Here is a 17,176-nt window from a genome sequence, read left to right as displayed (position 1 = left end):
CCTATATTTCAGTGTACTGGATGTATCTGTATCCCATATTTCAGTGTACTGGATGTATCTGTATCCTATATTTCAGTGTACTAGCTGTATCTGTTTCCTATATTTCAGTGTACTGGCTGTATCTGTATCCTATGTTTCAGTGTATTAGCTGTATCTGTATCCTATATTTCAGTGTACTGGATGTATCTGTATCCTATATTTCAGTGTACTGGATGTATCTGTATCCTATATTTCAGTGTACTGGATGTATCTATATCCTATATTTCAGTGTACTATCTGTATTCTGTATCCTATATTTCAGTGTACTGGATGCATCTGTATCCTATATTTCAGTGTACTGATTGCATCTGTATCCTATATTTCAGTGTACTGGATGTATCTGTATCCTATATTTCAGTGTACTGGATGTATCTGTATCCTATATTTCAGTGTACTGGATGTATCTATATCCTTGGATCTGGATGAAATTGGAAGAACTTTAGAACAATACTGGAGACTAAGAACTTTAGGACAGGTATTAAATCCCTGTTTGTCTGTACATATAGTACTGTTGACTTTAAAAGTCAATATGATAAAATAAAAGGAGATCTACATGGATATTTCTAACATTTATTTAATAAAACGGATGTTTTGAAATAGTTTCCCAAGTGGCATTAAACTTGGTTGGTTTAGAAATTAATAAAGAAACTATAGACGAATATCAATTGGAGGTGTTTGTAGAACTACATGATGGTGGTGCAGATCATCAATCTTGACGGCAGGCTTACTCACAACTAGGCTTAGTCTAAGGGAGAGAGATATCGGACTTATCCTGTATACAGGATAATGGAAGGAAGTCTGGTTCCGCCCGGATCTCTGGAACATTGCGGAGCGAACTATTGTTACCTTCTCCTGTGGGAGGGAGAGATTGCGGACTTATCCTGTATACAGGATAATGGAAGGAAGTCTGGTTCCGCCCGGATCTCTGGAACTTTGTGGAGCGCGGAGCTAGGTGTAAGCAGTGTCTTCTGTTGTTGGTTCTGTATCTGAATCATCATCATGGAGGAGCCAGGGTTGAGACGGAGTTGTTAATGTCTTGAGTGTTCATGGCTGACTGCCGGGGCTGGGATCTGTATAAGGGGGGGGGGGGGGAAGAAGGGGGGTTTGACATGTGGGCACTACGTGGAGGAAATAGATCTTGAGTACGCAAACATCTAGAGAAAAGGCTACGGCAATTTGAGTCGGAAAAATTGTCTTCCTTATATTTCGAATTAATTTTAACAAGTACATACTTTTTATTTGGGTCCTACACAATAAAAATTACTTTACCGCACAGTAGGGCTGGACTCGTTAAAAAAAAAATTTAAGCTGTTTGTTAACGGTTAGTTAAAACTTTTTAAAAAATCTGCTCTGTTAGCCGCTCGGTCTTTAGCTAAGAACTGAACTTTCCGTTCGTTAACGGTAATTTCCTTTCTTTCTTCAAGTTTCCGTTCGTTAACGGTAATTTCCTTTCTTTCTTCAAGTTTCCGTTTGTTAACGGTATTTTCCTTTCTTTCTTCAAGTTTCCGTTCGTTAAAGGCAATTTCCTTTCCTTCTTCAAGTTTCCGTTTGTTAACGGTATTTTCCTTTCTTTCTTCAAGTTTCCGTTCGTTAACGGTATTTTCCTTTCTTTCTTCAAGTTCCCGTTCGTTAACGGTATTTTCCTTTCTTTCTTCAAGTTTCAGTTGGAAGATACTTTAGAAATCGTTAGCGTTGTCAGCCGCTCACAAGCCGTTAACAATTATTTTATATAAAAATAGCTGAAAAATTTAAAAACATTAAAACACGAATAAAAAAATCTAAATACATAAAAGTGGAAAATGCAGGGTTATTGATAAAGGATGAGACTCTAATAACGACCTGAAACTCTTTAAATAATAAATATGATGTAATCAAGGTTGAATTTAGACTAGATTTATTTACACCAAATAAAGTTGTTAAAATTATCTGGTAAAGATATAAACAAGTGTGTGCATCTACAGGGTACAAGGACTTCAAAAAAAAACTATTCCGCATAGGCGTTTCTGAAGTCGAATTTTTTGTGGATATCTGTACGTTTCCCCTGGAGCTCATGGCCGTAAAAAATATCGTCCTGGAAAATTGTAAAAAGAAGTTTCGTATAAAATCAAGTTTTGGTTACCTGTAATGACGAGATATAAACCTTGAAATATATGACGATTTCCCTTTTTGGGGAAAATATTACAAATTTAGAGGGACCGATGACCAAAAAGTTTGAATGTTGCAGATAATAAATAATGTATTTACCTATTTCAGAATGATGTTGATAGTGTTGATTACTCGGAATACCTTGGCAACTCTTTTACAAGGTACACTTCATGCAATTTTAGGGAATTCCTCAAATGTCGTCTTTGAGAGGCTGAAATTTATAAATTACAGAGAAATTTGTAATTAAACCATATTTAGATGGTTCCTCTTCTTCCTCCAAAATACAATTAAGTATTTTCATTTTTTTCAAGTGCATTTTAAATTACATAGAATGTTTATTTGAACCTGAAGCTGTAGACATTGACCCCATTCGAAGGGCTTTTTATGAATTTCTAACTCCAGGGAGCGAACGTTTTTTAACCGTGCTTTTGTTCCAAAGTGTTTTGAGTAATTTTTGTTGGTGACAAAAAATAATTTATCATTTATTTCAAAATGAACAAAACTTTACACATTATCATTTTTGATAGAACTAAAACTGGGAGAGGTTATTTATTTCAGGGTGATTTGTAATAGAATTTCTGAGATACTGAAATTTGCCTTAACTGTTAAAATGAAAAGTATACCGACCCCGACTTTGATTTACAGATGCAAACTTATAAAAAAATAACTTTGTTGGTTTGGGCCAGATGTAACACTTCTTGTCAGATTTGGATCAAATCACAGTTTGGAATTTTCTTCCCCTGAATTTTATCTGATTCTGGTTAGGATTGGTTCTGAACTAGAAGAAGATAATCTGGTTGATCTTCCAGGCCCTCTGATGGAGCTTCAAAAGGAGATTTTACAGGTTTTTGCCAAATACTCTTTTAAAACTAAAACTATAGGAACGCCGGCTTGCTCTAGGGCTACAAAGTGGGTTTTTAAGAAAAAACCAAGGGAAAAGACCTAACGACAACGTGGCTCCGGTCTGAAAAGTTGGTGCACATTTTTATGGCTGTTTGGATCTCTTTGGGGCGATAATTTTCACGTGGACGCTTAGGGTGGGATATATTAAGAGATGACAAGATATGACACGTTAAACTAAAGAAAATTTACACATGGAAGTTTAGGGTGGGATATATTAAGAGATGACAAGATATGACACGTTAAACTAAAGTAAATTTACACATGGACGCTTAGGGTAGAATATATTAAGAGATTTCAAGATATGACACGTTAAACCAAAGTAAATTTACACATGGAAGTTTAGGGTGGGATATATTAAGAGATGACAAGATATGACACGTTAAACTAAAGTAAATTTACACATGGAAGTTAAGGGTAGGATATATTAAGAGATGATAAGATATGACACGTTAAACTAAAGTAAATTTACACATGGAAGTTTAAGGTGGAATATATTAAGAAATGACAAGATATGGCACGTTAAACTAAAGTAAATTTACACATGGACGTTCGGGTGGGATATATTAAGAGATGACAAGATATGACACGTAAAACTAAAGTAAATTTACACATGGAAGTTTAGGGTGGGATATATTAAGAGATGACAAGATATGACACGTTAAACCAAAGTAAATTTACACATGGAAGTTTAGGGTGGGATATATTAAGAGATGACAAGATATGACACGTTAAACCAAAGTAAATTTACACATGGAAGTTTAGGGTGGGATATATTAAGAGATGACAAGATATGACACGTTAAAATAAAGTAAATTTACACATGGAAGTTTAGGGTGGGATATATTAAGAGATGACACGTTAAACTAAAGTAAATTTACACATGGAAGTTACACATGGAAGTTTAGGGTGGGATATATTAAGAGATGACAAGATATGACACGTTAAAATAAAGTAAATTTACACATGGAAGTTTAGGGTGGGATATATTAAGAGATGACACGTTAAACTAAAGTAAATTTACACATGGAAGTTAAGGGTGGGATATATTAAGAGATGACAAGATATGACACGTTAAACTAAAGTAAATTTACACATGGACGCTTAGGGTAGAATATATTAAGAGACACGTCAAACCAAAGTAAATTTACACATGGAAGTTTAGGGTGGGATATATTAAGAGATGATAAGATATGACACGTTAAACTTAAGTAAATTTACACATGGACGCTTAGGGTAGAATACATTAAGAGATTGCAAGATATGACACGTTAAACTAAAGTAAATTTACACACGGAAGTTTAGGGTGGGATATATTAAGAGATGACACGTTAAACTAAAGTATATTTACACATGGAATTTTAGGGTGGGATATATTAAGAGATGACAAGATATGACACGTTAAACTAAAGTAAATTTACACATGGACGCTTAGGGTTGAATATATTAAGAGATTGCAAGATATGACACGTTAAACTAAAGTAAATTTACACATGGAAGTTTAGGGTGGGATATATTAAGAGATGACAAGATATGACACGTTAAACTAAAGTAAATTTACACATGGACGCTTAGGGTTGAATATATTAAGAGATTGCAAGATATGACACGTTAAACTAAAGTAAATTTACACACGGAAGTTTAGGGTGGTATATATTAAGAGATGACACGTTAAACTAAAGTAAATTTACACATGGAAGTTTAGTGTGGGATATATTAAGAGATGACAAGATATGACACGTTAAACTAAAGTAAATTTACATATGGACGCTTAGGGTAGAATATATTAAGAGATTTCAAGATATGACACGTTAAACTAAAGTAAATTTACACATGGAAGTTTAGGGTGGGATAAATTAAGAGATGATAAGATATGACACGTTAAACTAAAGTAAATTTAAATCAAATATTTTACAGTAAAAAATTATCACGCAACCTCTTGTACAGATCCATATACACAATTCATGAGACTTCGCAGACAACTCTACAGAATTTGATTATTCTTTTTTCTTGCAGTTATTCATTTCTTTGTCAAACAAAATAACCATTAAACACTATTTTAAAGGCTGGACTCTAAATGAATATTCTAAATCCTTGTATTAATAGATTTGCAGGTAGTCATTCAAGTTTTAACCTTGCGAGTAACCCTGTAAAGGCCGACATGTAATTTTTTTATTTCATTTTTTACAAATAAAATTATGAATATTATGCAGTGGTCGAACCTACCCTACTCCTATAACCTAAAATGATAATACTAAAAGATCGTGCTCAAATCGTCATTTATTTAAAGTTATGTTTGAACTTTTTAACTTATAAAACATTTATTCATAGTTTACAATAAAAGAAAGATGAATCTTGCGAATTTTTTCTTCAGTTTCTTCATTATTAAAGGAAATTTTGAAAAAACAATATTCAGAAAACTTTCGGAGGTGATTAAAAGCCAAGAGAAGCTGTCAATTAAAACAGATTCTCTTTGATTACTTGTAAACTTGTAATTTGAAAAAAGCTTGTAAACAATTAAAACCTGAATAAAAAAGTCGTCTTAATTGTATTAATATAATCGCATGAGATTTATTTAAATACGTAAATTTTACTCTTGTTGTCCGGAAGTTTATGCGTATGATTGATATTTGGTTTGTGGTGTATAAAACCGGGGGGTAGAGAGAGAAGTATTAAACTTTATCGTCTAATTAAAAATATCAAATTACTCTGAACAATAATACTCTTAAACCCAGTTTAATTGCATGAATTAAAGGCCTCAGAAGATGAAATGAGCCTTTTAGTAGCAATTGAAAACATTCATTTCGATTTAAGTTCAAATTCTTGTGTAGAGTTTTTCACTTTACACAATATACAGGGTTACCTTAAAGGATGAGACTGTAAAGACGACCTAAAACTGTTTAAATATGACGATTTCAAGGTTAAATAAAGTTCTTGTATGGCCTATCTGAAGATTTGACAAAGTAAGAAGCAAGGTTCTGTTGCAGGAATCTGAATGTAAGGAACAAACTATGTAAATTCCGTACAGTCGTCTTTGAAGTCTCATCCTTTGTGGGTAAACCTGTATATGAATTTTGGTTCGAATTCTATGTTTTGTTATTGCTAGGACAATCAACATTTTTCAATGAAGACATTCAGTACCCACCCTAGGCTAAGCCTTCGGCGCGTACTGCAGTGATCTGCAGTACACTGACCGAAGATGTTGTGGGCTTTAGTGGAGAGTGACCCTTTAATAATTTTACTTCTAGTTGCCAAGACAGGTTGTAACAGAGTTAGATCTTGAGGTTGAAGTTGATCCTGTATCAGGTATTATTATTATTATTATCATTAGTCCTGGTATTTCTCCGACTACCCTCCAGAGGACTTTTATGATTGTCTTTTCCTTTTCTTCTCTTGTTCAGATTATGAAAAACCAGGTCTTTGCACGAAACTTTAGAAATTTGCACAAAATTATGCAGGAATACGGTTTAGAAAATGTAAAGGGAAAATTCATCCAAAAAGAAATTTCAACATAAATAAGTATATTTATTTAAGATTTAAAGAAAACTATAAAATTTAAAATATATTTTACAAGCTGTCAAATTTTTAAGATTTGAGAAAAGCAGATTTTTATTTTTCTAATTTCTAGGATGGCCTGAAAATAAAGATGCCTGTTCTAATTTGTTTAATTATTGTTTTACATACATTAATAAAACATCATCATCATCATCTGAAAAAAATACGTTCTCCACCACTAAGGTTAGATAAAAACAATCAATAAGGGTAGAGTCAAGGAAGGGTGCTGATGATTGATTATATTTAACTGTGATTTTATAGGGCTGCTGAGAAACTGGATCTATTCTAAAAAAAGTGATTTTTCATTCACAAGCTAGTCATATCTGCTATCCCCATGTAAACTCCAATCTTTCTATACAGTGAAACCCTTAATAACGAATACATCTAAAGAATTGATCAAATGTCGTATTCTTCACTTTCTGATAATGGAATGTTGCAGATATTTAGTTTTTTAATTAAATGATTATATGGAACTCTTTAAAACTGTTCCCGTATATTCATGGCTATTTATTTATTTTCGCAAATACAGAAATTTACGAAATATAGTATAAAACTCATTGAAAAATTGTCAAAACGACATTTGATAAATTCTTCCGATGTATTTGTTATTGAGGGTTTCACTGTACAATATTTGAGATTGAATTGAAAAAAAACTAGTTTGCACAGTAAAATGTGTAAACAAACCCTGTCAATGTCTCCTTGTAGTTTTATATCTCTTGGCCAATATGGAAAACAAGATTATTAGTTTGTTTTTAGATTCCAGGATCTGCTGTGTTTGTTACTGGTAAACCCAGCACCTCTTCAACATCATCTGCAACATCATCAACAACTACAGGGTCCACTTCAACATCAGGGAGCACTTCTACTCAATCTACAACTTCAGTTACTGCTCAAGCTTCATCAACTGGTTCTACAACAGCATCAACAAGCACTACTACTACAGTGGCTACTGCTGTAACTGGAACTTCTGAGTTAACAACTTCTGCTGCTGTAGCTACTACTCAAGAAGCTATCACTGATGAAGTTACAACTGCGGTATCTGAAACTTCTGAAACAACGGGGGAAGCTGAAACTTCTCAAACTACTGAGGAAGCTGAGACTTCTCAAACTACTGACCAAGCTGAAATTTCTGAAACCACTGACGTAGTTGAAACTTCTGAAACTACTGGCGAAGATGAAACTTCTGAAACGACTACCCAATTTGTTGAAATTATTGAAATTTCCACTGCTGTAGCTACTACAGAAGAAGAAAATGCAATAACCACTAATTCTAATAAATTAGAATGGATTGATGGAGGTGTAACAACCCCGGAACCTGCTCCCGTGGATCCTGTATTTCCTATCACTATCGTTGAGATCGGCGGTGAAGGCCCTGAAATTCCTTCCCCTCCTGTTGGGGCTGAAGTAGAGAGTGCTAATATTGTTGGATTGCTACCATTACCTACTCCTCCCACCACCTCTCCTCCTACTTCTCCATCTACAACTGTGTCTTCAACACCAGCCCCACCTTCACCTCCTTCTATTGTTCCAACATTCAGTCCAGCTCCGCCAGGGTCCACCACCACAACAACTACTACAACAACAACTACAACAGCTTTGACTACTTCACCTCCGCTTGTTCAAAGACAGTAAGTTCTCTATAAGTAACCATAGCTTTGTTATCTGTCCCCGTTTTCTTCTATGTTAATCAAAAAAAACCTTTTAGCCTATGCTATCATTCAATATGCTCTTAATTTTGGAATTGGAATATCAAAATGATATTTGAAAATAATTTCTTCTCAGCACAGGTTTTTTTTTACATTGATCTTTTACATTGATTTTTGAAGTTATACTTCTCTTCATTTTAGGGAATTAGGTTCCTGCGATGATCTCCAAACTCTAGATGGGAAGTTCAATACAAAACATAATGTTTCCAAAATGAAATAAAATCTAAAACTAAACGGAACAGTAAGCGTAATATCAAGTGACTCTGCATGTACCGATGGCAATGCCCAATTCACAACGGTACCCTTGAAATTATGCTTGCTGTTCCTTTAGTTAGGTTTGTGTAATAATACCTTTAATATATTTTAATTATATATATATAGATATAGATATATCTTTTAATTGAACCCGCGGTGTCTATAGGAAAGACTGAGAGTGGGGTTTACAGCATCTTTGTGGCGGGCAAGACTATCCAAGTCTACTGTGATATGGAAAAAGGTGAACAAACCCTTTAATGAAAAAACCTAAATTGCGAATCTTTTTGAATATATCAATCTTAGCTGACGCAATTTTTAAAGTTATTTTCGATAAATAATTTGATAGAGAATTATCATTTTATACCGTAGATATAACAGGTTTCATAGAGCATTAAAAGTTGCGTATTTTTGTGTTTTTTAATTGCGTTTTCAATCTTAAAAATTAATGGTTAACCAATTAAAGATGGCGGCGGCTGGACAGTGGTCCAGAGAAGGGGGGATAATGGAAATCCTGAAGATTATTTCTACAGAAACTGGACCGAATACAAGTTTGGATTCGGAGATCTTACACAGGTTATTTCTATACAGAGAGTTCCACTAAACTTAGCAATTAAAAGACGACTTTTAAAGATTTTTCTCTTTTCTTCGAGACTACTATTGACAAAGTTTGTAACAAAAAGTATACATTGAGAACCAGAAAACTGTGGAATAGGAAGACGACATTAAAGCAATAATTAAGTGTATTTCATGTTGTTACATTGCAAATAGTTTAACTAGTAACTTATTAAATCAATTATAAAGAGAAATGGGTCTGTTTACACTGCACAATTTCTGTGTCTCATATTTATTGGACTATTTCAAGTCATAACTTTAATCTAAAATTTGTCTTTCTATTCCACAGTTTTCTGGTTCTTCCAAAAGAAAGTAAAACATTTATTTTTTATTTTTTGAAAACCTCAATAATATTAAAACTTTAAAAAAGCCTAAAAAGCAGATATTATTTTTGAAATGCCAAGGCTATGGTTATTTCTGTTCATTATTAAGTTCTCGCGGGAATGTATGACGACGTGTCCTTCTCTGCAAATGAAGAAATTCTCATATTTAGTTTGACACCCTGTATTTTAATAAAGGAAAATAATAAAATAACGTATTTCATTAAACTTATCTTAAACATAAACATAATTAATTTTCAAATATAGTTTTTACGCATGCATGTTTGAAATAGTTCTAAAAATTGTAAACCTAAATTTTATTTAGGATCATTGGGTCGGATTACACTATTGGAACAACATTACACTCTCAAAGGTATTTCTTACTGTACATGTACAGAGCTGTACAGTGTTCATAGTAACCCTTAAAATTGTTCAGAGCTGTACACTGTACACAGTAACAATCCAAACTGTACATTGTACATAGTATTTTTTTAAACTGTACAAAGCTGTACAGTGTACATAGAAACCCTTCAAACTGCACAGTTTAATTAGTAACCTTTCACACTGTACATGAACTGTACAGTGTACATAGTTTAACCCAACCCTTTTAAGTGAACAGAGCTCAACAGTGTGCATAGTAACCCTTCAAACTGTACAGAGTTGTACACTTTACACTTTATAGTGTACATAGTAACCCTGCAAACTGTACAGTAAGCAAACATGTACATAAAATTGTACAATGAGAGGAGATGCACACTTGTGTACAATGAATAGAGCCGTAAACTGTAAAAAGTTACACTGTAATAGAAAAAAGTACGTAGTACACTTTACGGAGTTAACTGTTTAAATATGTACATTGTACATTGATATGATATTATTAATATGTACAATGTACATTGATATGATAATATTAAAATGTACATTGTACATATTAATGATACCAACGAAAACCAAAAGAGTGCACAAAGATTTTTAATAATGAATTATTTTTAGAGTCAGCAGCTGTTGATTACACTCAAGGATTTTGACGATAATTCTACTGAAATTATTGTTAATAAACTTATCATTGGCGTAGAGAACTTCAAGTAAGTATTAAAAAATATGTTTTAAATTAAGAGTGCCATCGACAATTCGCAACAGTAATATAAATAATTTTTTCAATTCTTATGTTTAATGGGTCACACTGTATTTGAATTTGTCCTAGGTACCGTGTTATATTTGATACAGCTGATGGAGAGTTCGCTGACAGTTTCCCAAGAAAAGGAACTAAGTTTAGTACAATAGATAATGATAACGATGCTTGGAAAAACAACTGTGCAGACAGGTTAGTACAGTTATAGTACACTGTACACTGTACAGTTATAGTACACTGTACAGTTACACATAAAGGAGGTGGTTGGTCTCTGAACATGGGTATTTTGTTCTACTAATCACTTTCCTAGACTGTATGTTTACTTAATCGGCAGGTTTAGTACACAGATAATTTAGACGGGTAAAGAAACATTTTTTAATAACACGCTTTTATTAAAAAATAAGATTTTAAGTTAAAAGGCTGTAAAATTCGGCATACATTCAATAAAAATGTTTTTAATTGCAATCATTAAAGGATTTCCACTTAGCTTTATATGGTTAAGTACGGTCATAGTCCGCATGTTACCGTACATTTTGTGTACACTATGGTTAAGTACGGTTATAGTCAACATGTTACCGCACAGTTTGTGTACACTATGGTTAAGTACGGTCATAGCCCGCATGTTACCGTACAGTTTGTGTACACTATGGTTAAGTACGGTCACAGTCCGCATGTTACCGTACATTTTGTGTACACTATGGTTAAGTACGGTTATAGTCAACATGTTACCGTACATTTTGGGTACAATATGGTTAAGTACGGTTATAGTCAATATGTTACCGTATAGTTTGTGTACAATATGGTTATGTACGGTTATAGTCAACATGTTACCGTACATTTTATGCACAATATGGTTAAGTACGGTTATAGTCAACATGTTACCGTATAGTTTGTGTACACTATGGTTAAGTACGGTTATAGTCAACATGTTACCGTACAGTTTGTGTACACTATAGTTAAGTACGGTTATAGTCAACATGTTACCGTACAGTTTGTGTACACTATGGTTAAGTACGGTTATATTCAACATGTTACCGTACAGTTTGTGTACATTAGTTAAACACGGTTATAGTCAACATGTTACCGCACAGTTTGTGTACACTATGGTTAAGTACGGTTATATTCAACATGTTACCGTACAGTTTGTGTACGCTAGTTAAGTACGGTTATAGTCAACATGTTACCACACAGTTTGAATTTACAAGACATATTTTAGTAAAATAAAGAAATATATTTTCTCTCGATTGACGATATCTCATTTTTAATTTTAATTTGTTAAAAATGGACCTTGCTCGGGCATGTGTTTTTTCCTTCTAACAATTCAAGTCCATTTAAAGGTTTTGATAACAAACAGACAACCAGCCAGACAAACAATAGAAAATATATTTAAAGTTAAAAAGATCAATATATCGTGAATATACTGGGTCTATATCTGCACAGGTGGATTCACAGCTGTACATTGATTTCAATTATACATTTTACAGATTATATATATATATATACAATTTTAAAAACCTAGGCTATACGCATTATGCATATTTCTATTAAAACCCACTCCAAAAAAATTTGCTTTCAGCTATAAATCTTTCTAATTATAAATAATAAAAATTTTAACTATTTTAGTATTTTTGAATTATTATGTATTTTGGGGAAACATGCGTTAAGAGATTCTTGTAATTTTTAATATTTTAGAAGGTTCAAAGGTGCCTTGGTTCAGTGCTTCCTTTGATATTAAATATTTTAGAATCAAGGGTGCGTGGAGGTTAAGTGCTTCCTTTGATATTAAATATTTTAGATTCAAAGGTGCCCGGTGACAAAGTGCTTCCTTTAATATTAAATATTTTAGATTCGAGGGTGCCTGGTGGTGTAGTGCTTTCTTTAATATTAAATATTTTAGATTCAAGGGTGCCTGATGGTACAATGCTTCCTTTAATATTATATATTTTAGATTCGAGGGTGCCTGGTGGTGTAGTGCTTCCTTTAATATTAAATATTTTAGATTCAAGGGGGCCTGATGGTTCAGTGCTTCCTTTAATATTATATATTTTAGATTCAAGGGTGCCTGGAGGTTCAGTGCTTCCTTTAATATTAAATGTTTTAGATTTAAGGTGCTGGTGGTACAGTGCTTCCTTTAATATTAAATATTTTAGGTTCAAGGGTAAAGTGCTTCCTATATTATTAAATATTTTAGATTCAATTGGGGGCCTTGTGGTACAATGTTTCCTATAATATCAAATATTTTAGATTTAAAGGTGCCTGGTGGTACAGTGCTTCCTATAATATTAAATATTTTAGATTCAATTGGGGGCCTTGTGGTACAATGCTTCCTTTAATATTAAATATTTTAGATTCGAGGGTGCCTGGTGGTACAGTGCTTCCTATAATATTTAATATTTTAGATTCAATTTGGGGCCTTGTGGTACAATGCTTCCTTTAATTAAAAATATTTTAGGTTCGAGGATGCCTGGTGGTAAAGTGCTTCATTTAATATTAAATATTCTAGATTTAACGGGGACTGATGGTACAGTGCTTCCTTTAAAATTAAATACTTTAGATTATAGGGGGCCTGGTGGTTCAGTGCTTCCTTTAATATTAAATACTTTAGATTCAAAGGTGCCTGGTGGTACAGTGCTTGCCATAATTCAAATCTGAATGGCTTATATCTTAGGAAAAGAAAATTTTTAAATTTAGCTCAAAGATTTTACAAAAATAATTATTTATTATTTTCACAATTTTCATTGATCTAATTCGAACATTTGTAAAGTAGGAATGGATAAACGTTGTTTATGATGAGGAAGCTTGTGATACAAATGTTTTCTTTAACCAATTTGGCCTGAAAAACATTTCTAACCTTTTTCTGAAAAATATTTCATTAAAATTTTCTGCGTTTAGAGGCGAACATGAAACCTTTGGAAATGGTGTGAATTGGTATGATTGGAAGGTAAAGGTTTAGTTTAGTTGTTGACTGTTGTTATGTTGTACATAGGGTTTCAAGCAAAATTGGGAAATCGTTTCGCGAAAATTTTAGCTTTTTACACGAAATTTCGCGTTAATCTGTTTCGCAAAAAAAAAGTTCTCACAAATGTCTGCATCGTTTTCGCTTCCTTTCGTAAAAGTTTTGTTAGCTGGAAACCCTAGGCTTGTACGTTACAACCTTTTAGCTCTTGCTACACCACCACGCAATTGTACTGCATAATAGTCTGTGCACAAGCGGCACTCGGTAATACAGGGTTACCCACAAAAATTGAGATTTCAAATAAGATTTTACGGAATTTGTACTTTCCATTTTGTTTTATTCATGATTTCCTGTAAACTTTTTTCTTTCTTTGACAAATCATTACACAACACAACACATTCAAAAACTGCATTTAAGGCAGTAAATTTACCCTGGAATCCTCACCTTACTAATCTTACTTCTATCTGTTGCGTCTATAAAGAGAAAATTGTTAAAGTCGTCTCATAACGAATAACTTAGCGCCCATACAAATTCAGAAAATTGCAACATACAACTTAGTCCGTCAAAAATCAATTTAATTTCAAACAAATCATTTAGATATTACAACCTATAAGTCATCGATTATCTTTCGCCACATTTGTATATAGTTTATATTTTGAAATATTTCATTTTTTTAGAAAACGTTTTAACGGATTTCGAAAAATGTGAGTGGTACGCGGCATTCTTAGGTAGTTGCGCAAGCGACAAGAGAAATAATCAAATTCAAAACAAATTAATTAAAAAATATTATAAAATATAAACTATATACAAATGTGGCGAAAGATAATCGATGACTATAGGTTGTAATATCTGAATGATTTGTTTGAAATTAAATTGATTTTTTACGGTCTAACCGTCTAAGTCGTATGTTGCAATTTTCGGAATTTGTATGGGGGCTAAGTTATTCGGTATGAGACGTCTTTACCAATTTTCTCCTTATAGACGCAACAGATAGAAGTAAGATTAGTAGCGATCAAAAGCGCTTTTTTATCGCATTAAGCATATACCCCCTTTCATTTTTCGCGAACACTCCCTTTAAAATGAAACTTAAAGCAAACCAAATCAATTCCATTTCGTTGGCTAAACATTTTTGTAAATAAAAGATAAAAGGAAATAAAAGAAACTTTTGAGAAATTATATTTTAACGATGTCTAAACTTAAAAATTTCGAAATTAAAATCTACACAATTGTCCCCTCCCCCCCGTTGAATAAATGTACTGCACTGTTTATTTACTGTACTGTACTGTCAGGGTTATCATTATTCCCTCAAGTTTACTGAAATGAAGATTCGACCAATGAACAAAGCGTACACGCTTCCGCCATTCGTTGCAGGTAATATAATTTTTACATTTTTTTAAGTTTTAAAAATTTATAATGTTTTTTTCTCTAGGACCAAAACCCCCACCCCCTCCACCCAGTGACACCGTGGAGCAATGAAAAAAAGAAAAAATTGTATTTGCAAAGTGTTATTTATTCAATTTGTATTTTGTACCAGGAATCTCGAAATAAAGTATTTTACTACATTTTGACAATTTTTATCCATTGCTCATTGTACTGCGTCTGCAACCTGGCTTTTAGCAAGGTAAGAGAATTTTGTACCTCTGAATCAAAGAGAATAGAATATATATTAGAGTGGAATTTAGAAAATCCCTCGGTTTGAATTTTGTTAGTCCCTTTCAGTCTGAAAGGGAGTTCAAAGTGTACAAATCATGTAAATGTTCACAAATTATATGCAGTAGAGTACATTAATATGCAGTATGTTCCCTAAGCCCGAAATTTAAAAGAGTATCGTAGAACGAAACTCCCGAGTTTCCTTTTTGGGGTCTTAAAATTTGTGTAGATTTTTATTAAAGAGATTTATAAAAATGGAGTATATGGAGAAATTTATTAAAAGAATATTTCATAACAAAATATTAATATCCACTAAGCAGCCTAACCCCATTCTTGAAACCCGGGTTTCAAAACTGGTTTTCATAACAATACCCGGTCTTAAGTTTTGGGCTCTAGACTTTCCATTTCAATTTCGAATTTTTTAAAGCTGTTAAATAAACTTTATAGAATTAATTAGGTGAATAAAAAACATCATTTGATTTATAGTTATAGTGAAAGGCCTATTTCATAATTTGGTTTTCTTTTATTATTAATTTAAGATTTTCTATAAAATTATGTTCCAGGGCCCAAAAGGTTATATAGCACAAATATGTGAAGTACACCTGCAGTATGGAAACAGTACAACAAAATGGTCGTTTTACACTTTTTTCAAGTAAATTCCACTCTAAAATATATTCTATTCTATTTGCTCAGAATACACCAAATTATTTAATTCACAATGAACTCAGTTCCGGTGGCTGTACGAATGAATTCTATACAGTAGTTTTTGTCAACAAACGATACGAAACTAATCTTGAACTTGAACCGAAACATGAAATTAAACTCTGTATTTCAACGTAGGGAATAAATGGACCAAAAACAGATATACAAGAAATATATATATAATTAGATCTGAATTTAAAAGAATAGAGCCCCCCCCCCCCTCCTCTAACTGCCCTTTTTTCCAGTCGAAACTGTAGATATTGTTTTGACATTAGTCTAATTAGATTGTTTGTAAACAGTCTGCTAAACCAGTTTTTAGCCACCGAAACCGAGTTCATTGGGTATTCCAGAAATTTTTCTTACAGTAAATAATTTCTCTTATGGCCTCGCGCCTCTTCTGGTCATAAGTTAAGTTCTTAAAGGGTGTGTAAGCGTAATTTCAAGTGACCCTCCATGCAAAGATGACAATGCCCGATTCACAAAGGTACCCTTGAAACCTTATTTGATCAATAATGTAGAAGTGTTTAATTTGATAGTGTGTACTTCTTTTACGTTTTACTGCAGTTGAACTGCGTAAGTCGCTTAGTAGTGAATTCACAATTGAAAATAATCAGTTTTCAAAAAACAATGTTTAGCTTTCTTCATCAGACAAAGCTTCTAGGGTAGGCTTGTAAATTGGACATTGCGATTTGTTTATGCAGTAAAACTGTGACTACAGTTTCTTTCCATGCTACCATTTCTTCTTCGAACATCTTAAAATTAATAATATTTTTGGTTCAAATGTTAATTGGAAACAAACAAACAAACATATATACATAGAATATATATTAGAGGGGAATTTAAAGAATCTCTCGGTATGATTTTTTTCAGTCCCTTTCAGCCTGAAAGGGAGTTCAAAGTGTACAAATCATGTAAATGTTCACAAATTATTTGGAGTAGAGTGCATTAATACAGTATGTTCCCTAGACTATTAATTTCAATTTCGATTTTTTTAAACTGTTAAATAAACTTAATAATGAATTAGGTGAATAAAAAACATCATTTGATTTATAGTTAAAACGGAAAATCATCGTTTGTAAAGTGGAAGGCATAGAGTCTATGTGAAATGATCATTGGTCAGTTATGAAACCAGTCTATTTCATAATTTGGTTTTCTTTTAACAATAATTTTAGATTTTCTATAAAATGATATTCCAGGGCCCAAC

The 17,176-nt window shown here is 32.8% G+C and overlaps 1 protein-coding gene across 1 annotated transcript; it reads left to right on the top strand.

Annotated features, from left to right (window-relative positions):
* The first annotated feature begins 2,089 nt into the window (after window positions 1-2,089).
* On the top strand, window positions 2,090-15,185 carry LOC111699906 (tenascin-R). Its single transcript, XM_023470671.1, has 16 exons — window positions 2,090-2,095; window positions 2,293-2,345; window positions 2,950-3,028; window positions 6,416-6,500; window positions 6,713-6,822; window positions 7,396-8,267; window positions 8,487-8,524; window positions 8,767-8,841; window positions 9,064-9,173; window positions 9,858-9,905; window positions 10,526-10,617; window positions 10,737-10,856; window positions 13,270-13,332; window positions 13,557-13,605; window positions 14,910-14,991; window positions 15,050-15,185. Exons 1-16 carry the CDS (start codon window positions 2,090-2,092, stop codon window positions 15,094-15,096), a joined length of 1,929 nt encoding a protein of 642 aa, XP_023326439.1. The 3' UTR covers window positions 15,097-15,185.
* The last annotated feature ends 1,991 nt before the right edge of the window (window positions 15,186-17,176 follow it).

The sequence above is a fragment of the Eurytemora carolleeae genome, unplaced genomic scaffold, assembly GCF_000591075.1.
Source record: "Eurytemora carolleeae unplaced genomic scaffold, Eaff_2.0 scaffold317, whole genome shotgun sequence".
NCBI classification, from domain to species: Eukaryota; Metazoa; Arthropoda; class Copepoda; order Calanoida; family Temoridae; genus Eurytemora; species Eurytemora carolleeae.
The sequence above is the reverse complement of the archived record's forward strand: the minus strand, read 5'-3'. Positions and strand labels throughout refer to the sequence as shown.

Coding starts and splice junctions, on each gene's coding strand:
- LOC111699906 (XM_023470671.1), top strand. Junction 8,268..8,486: donor CCTCCGCTTGTTCAAAGACA/GTAAGTTCTCTA, acceptor TCTTCATTTTAG/GGAATTAGGTTCCTGCGATG. Junction 14,992..15,049: donor GCTTCCGCCATTCGTTGCAG/GTAATATAATTT, acceptor TTTTTTCTCTAG/GACCAAAACCCCCACCCCCT.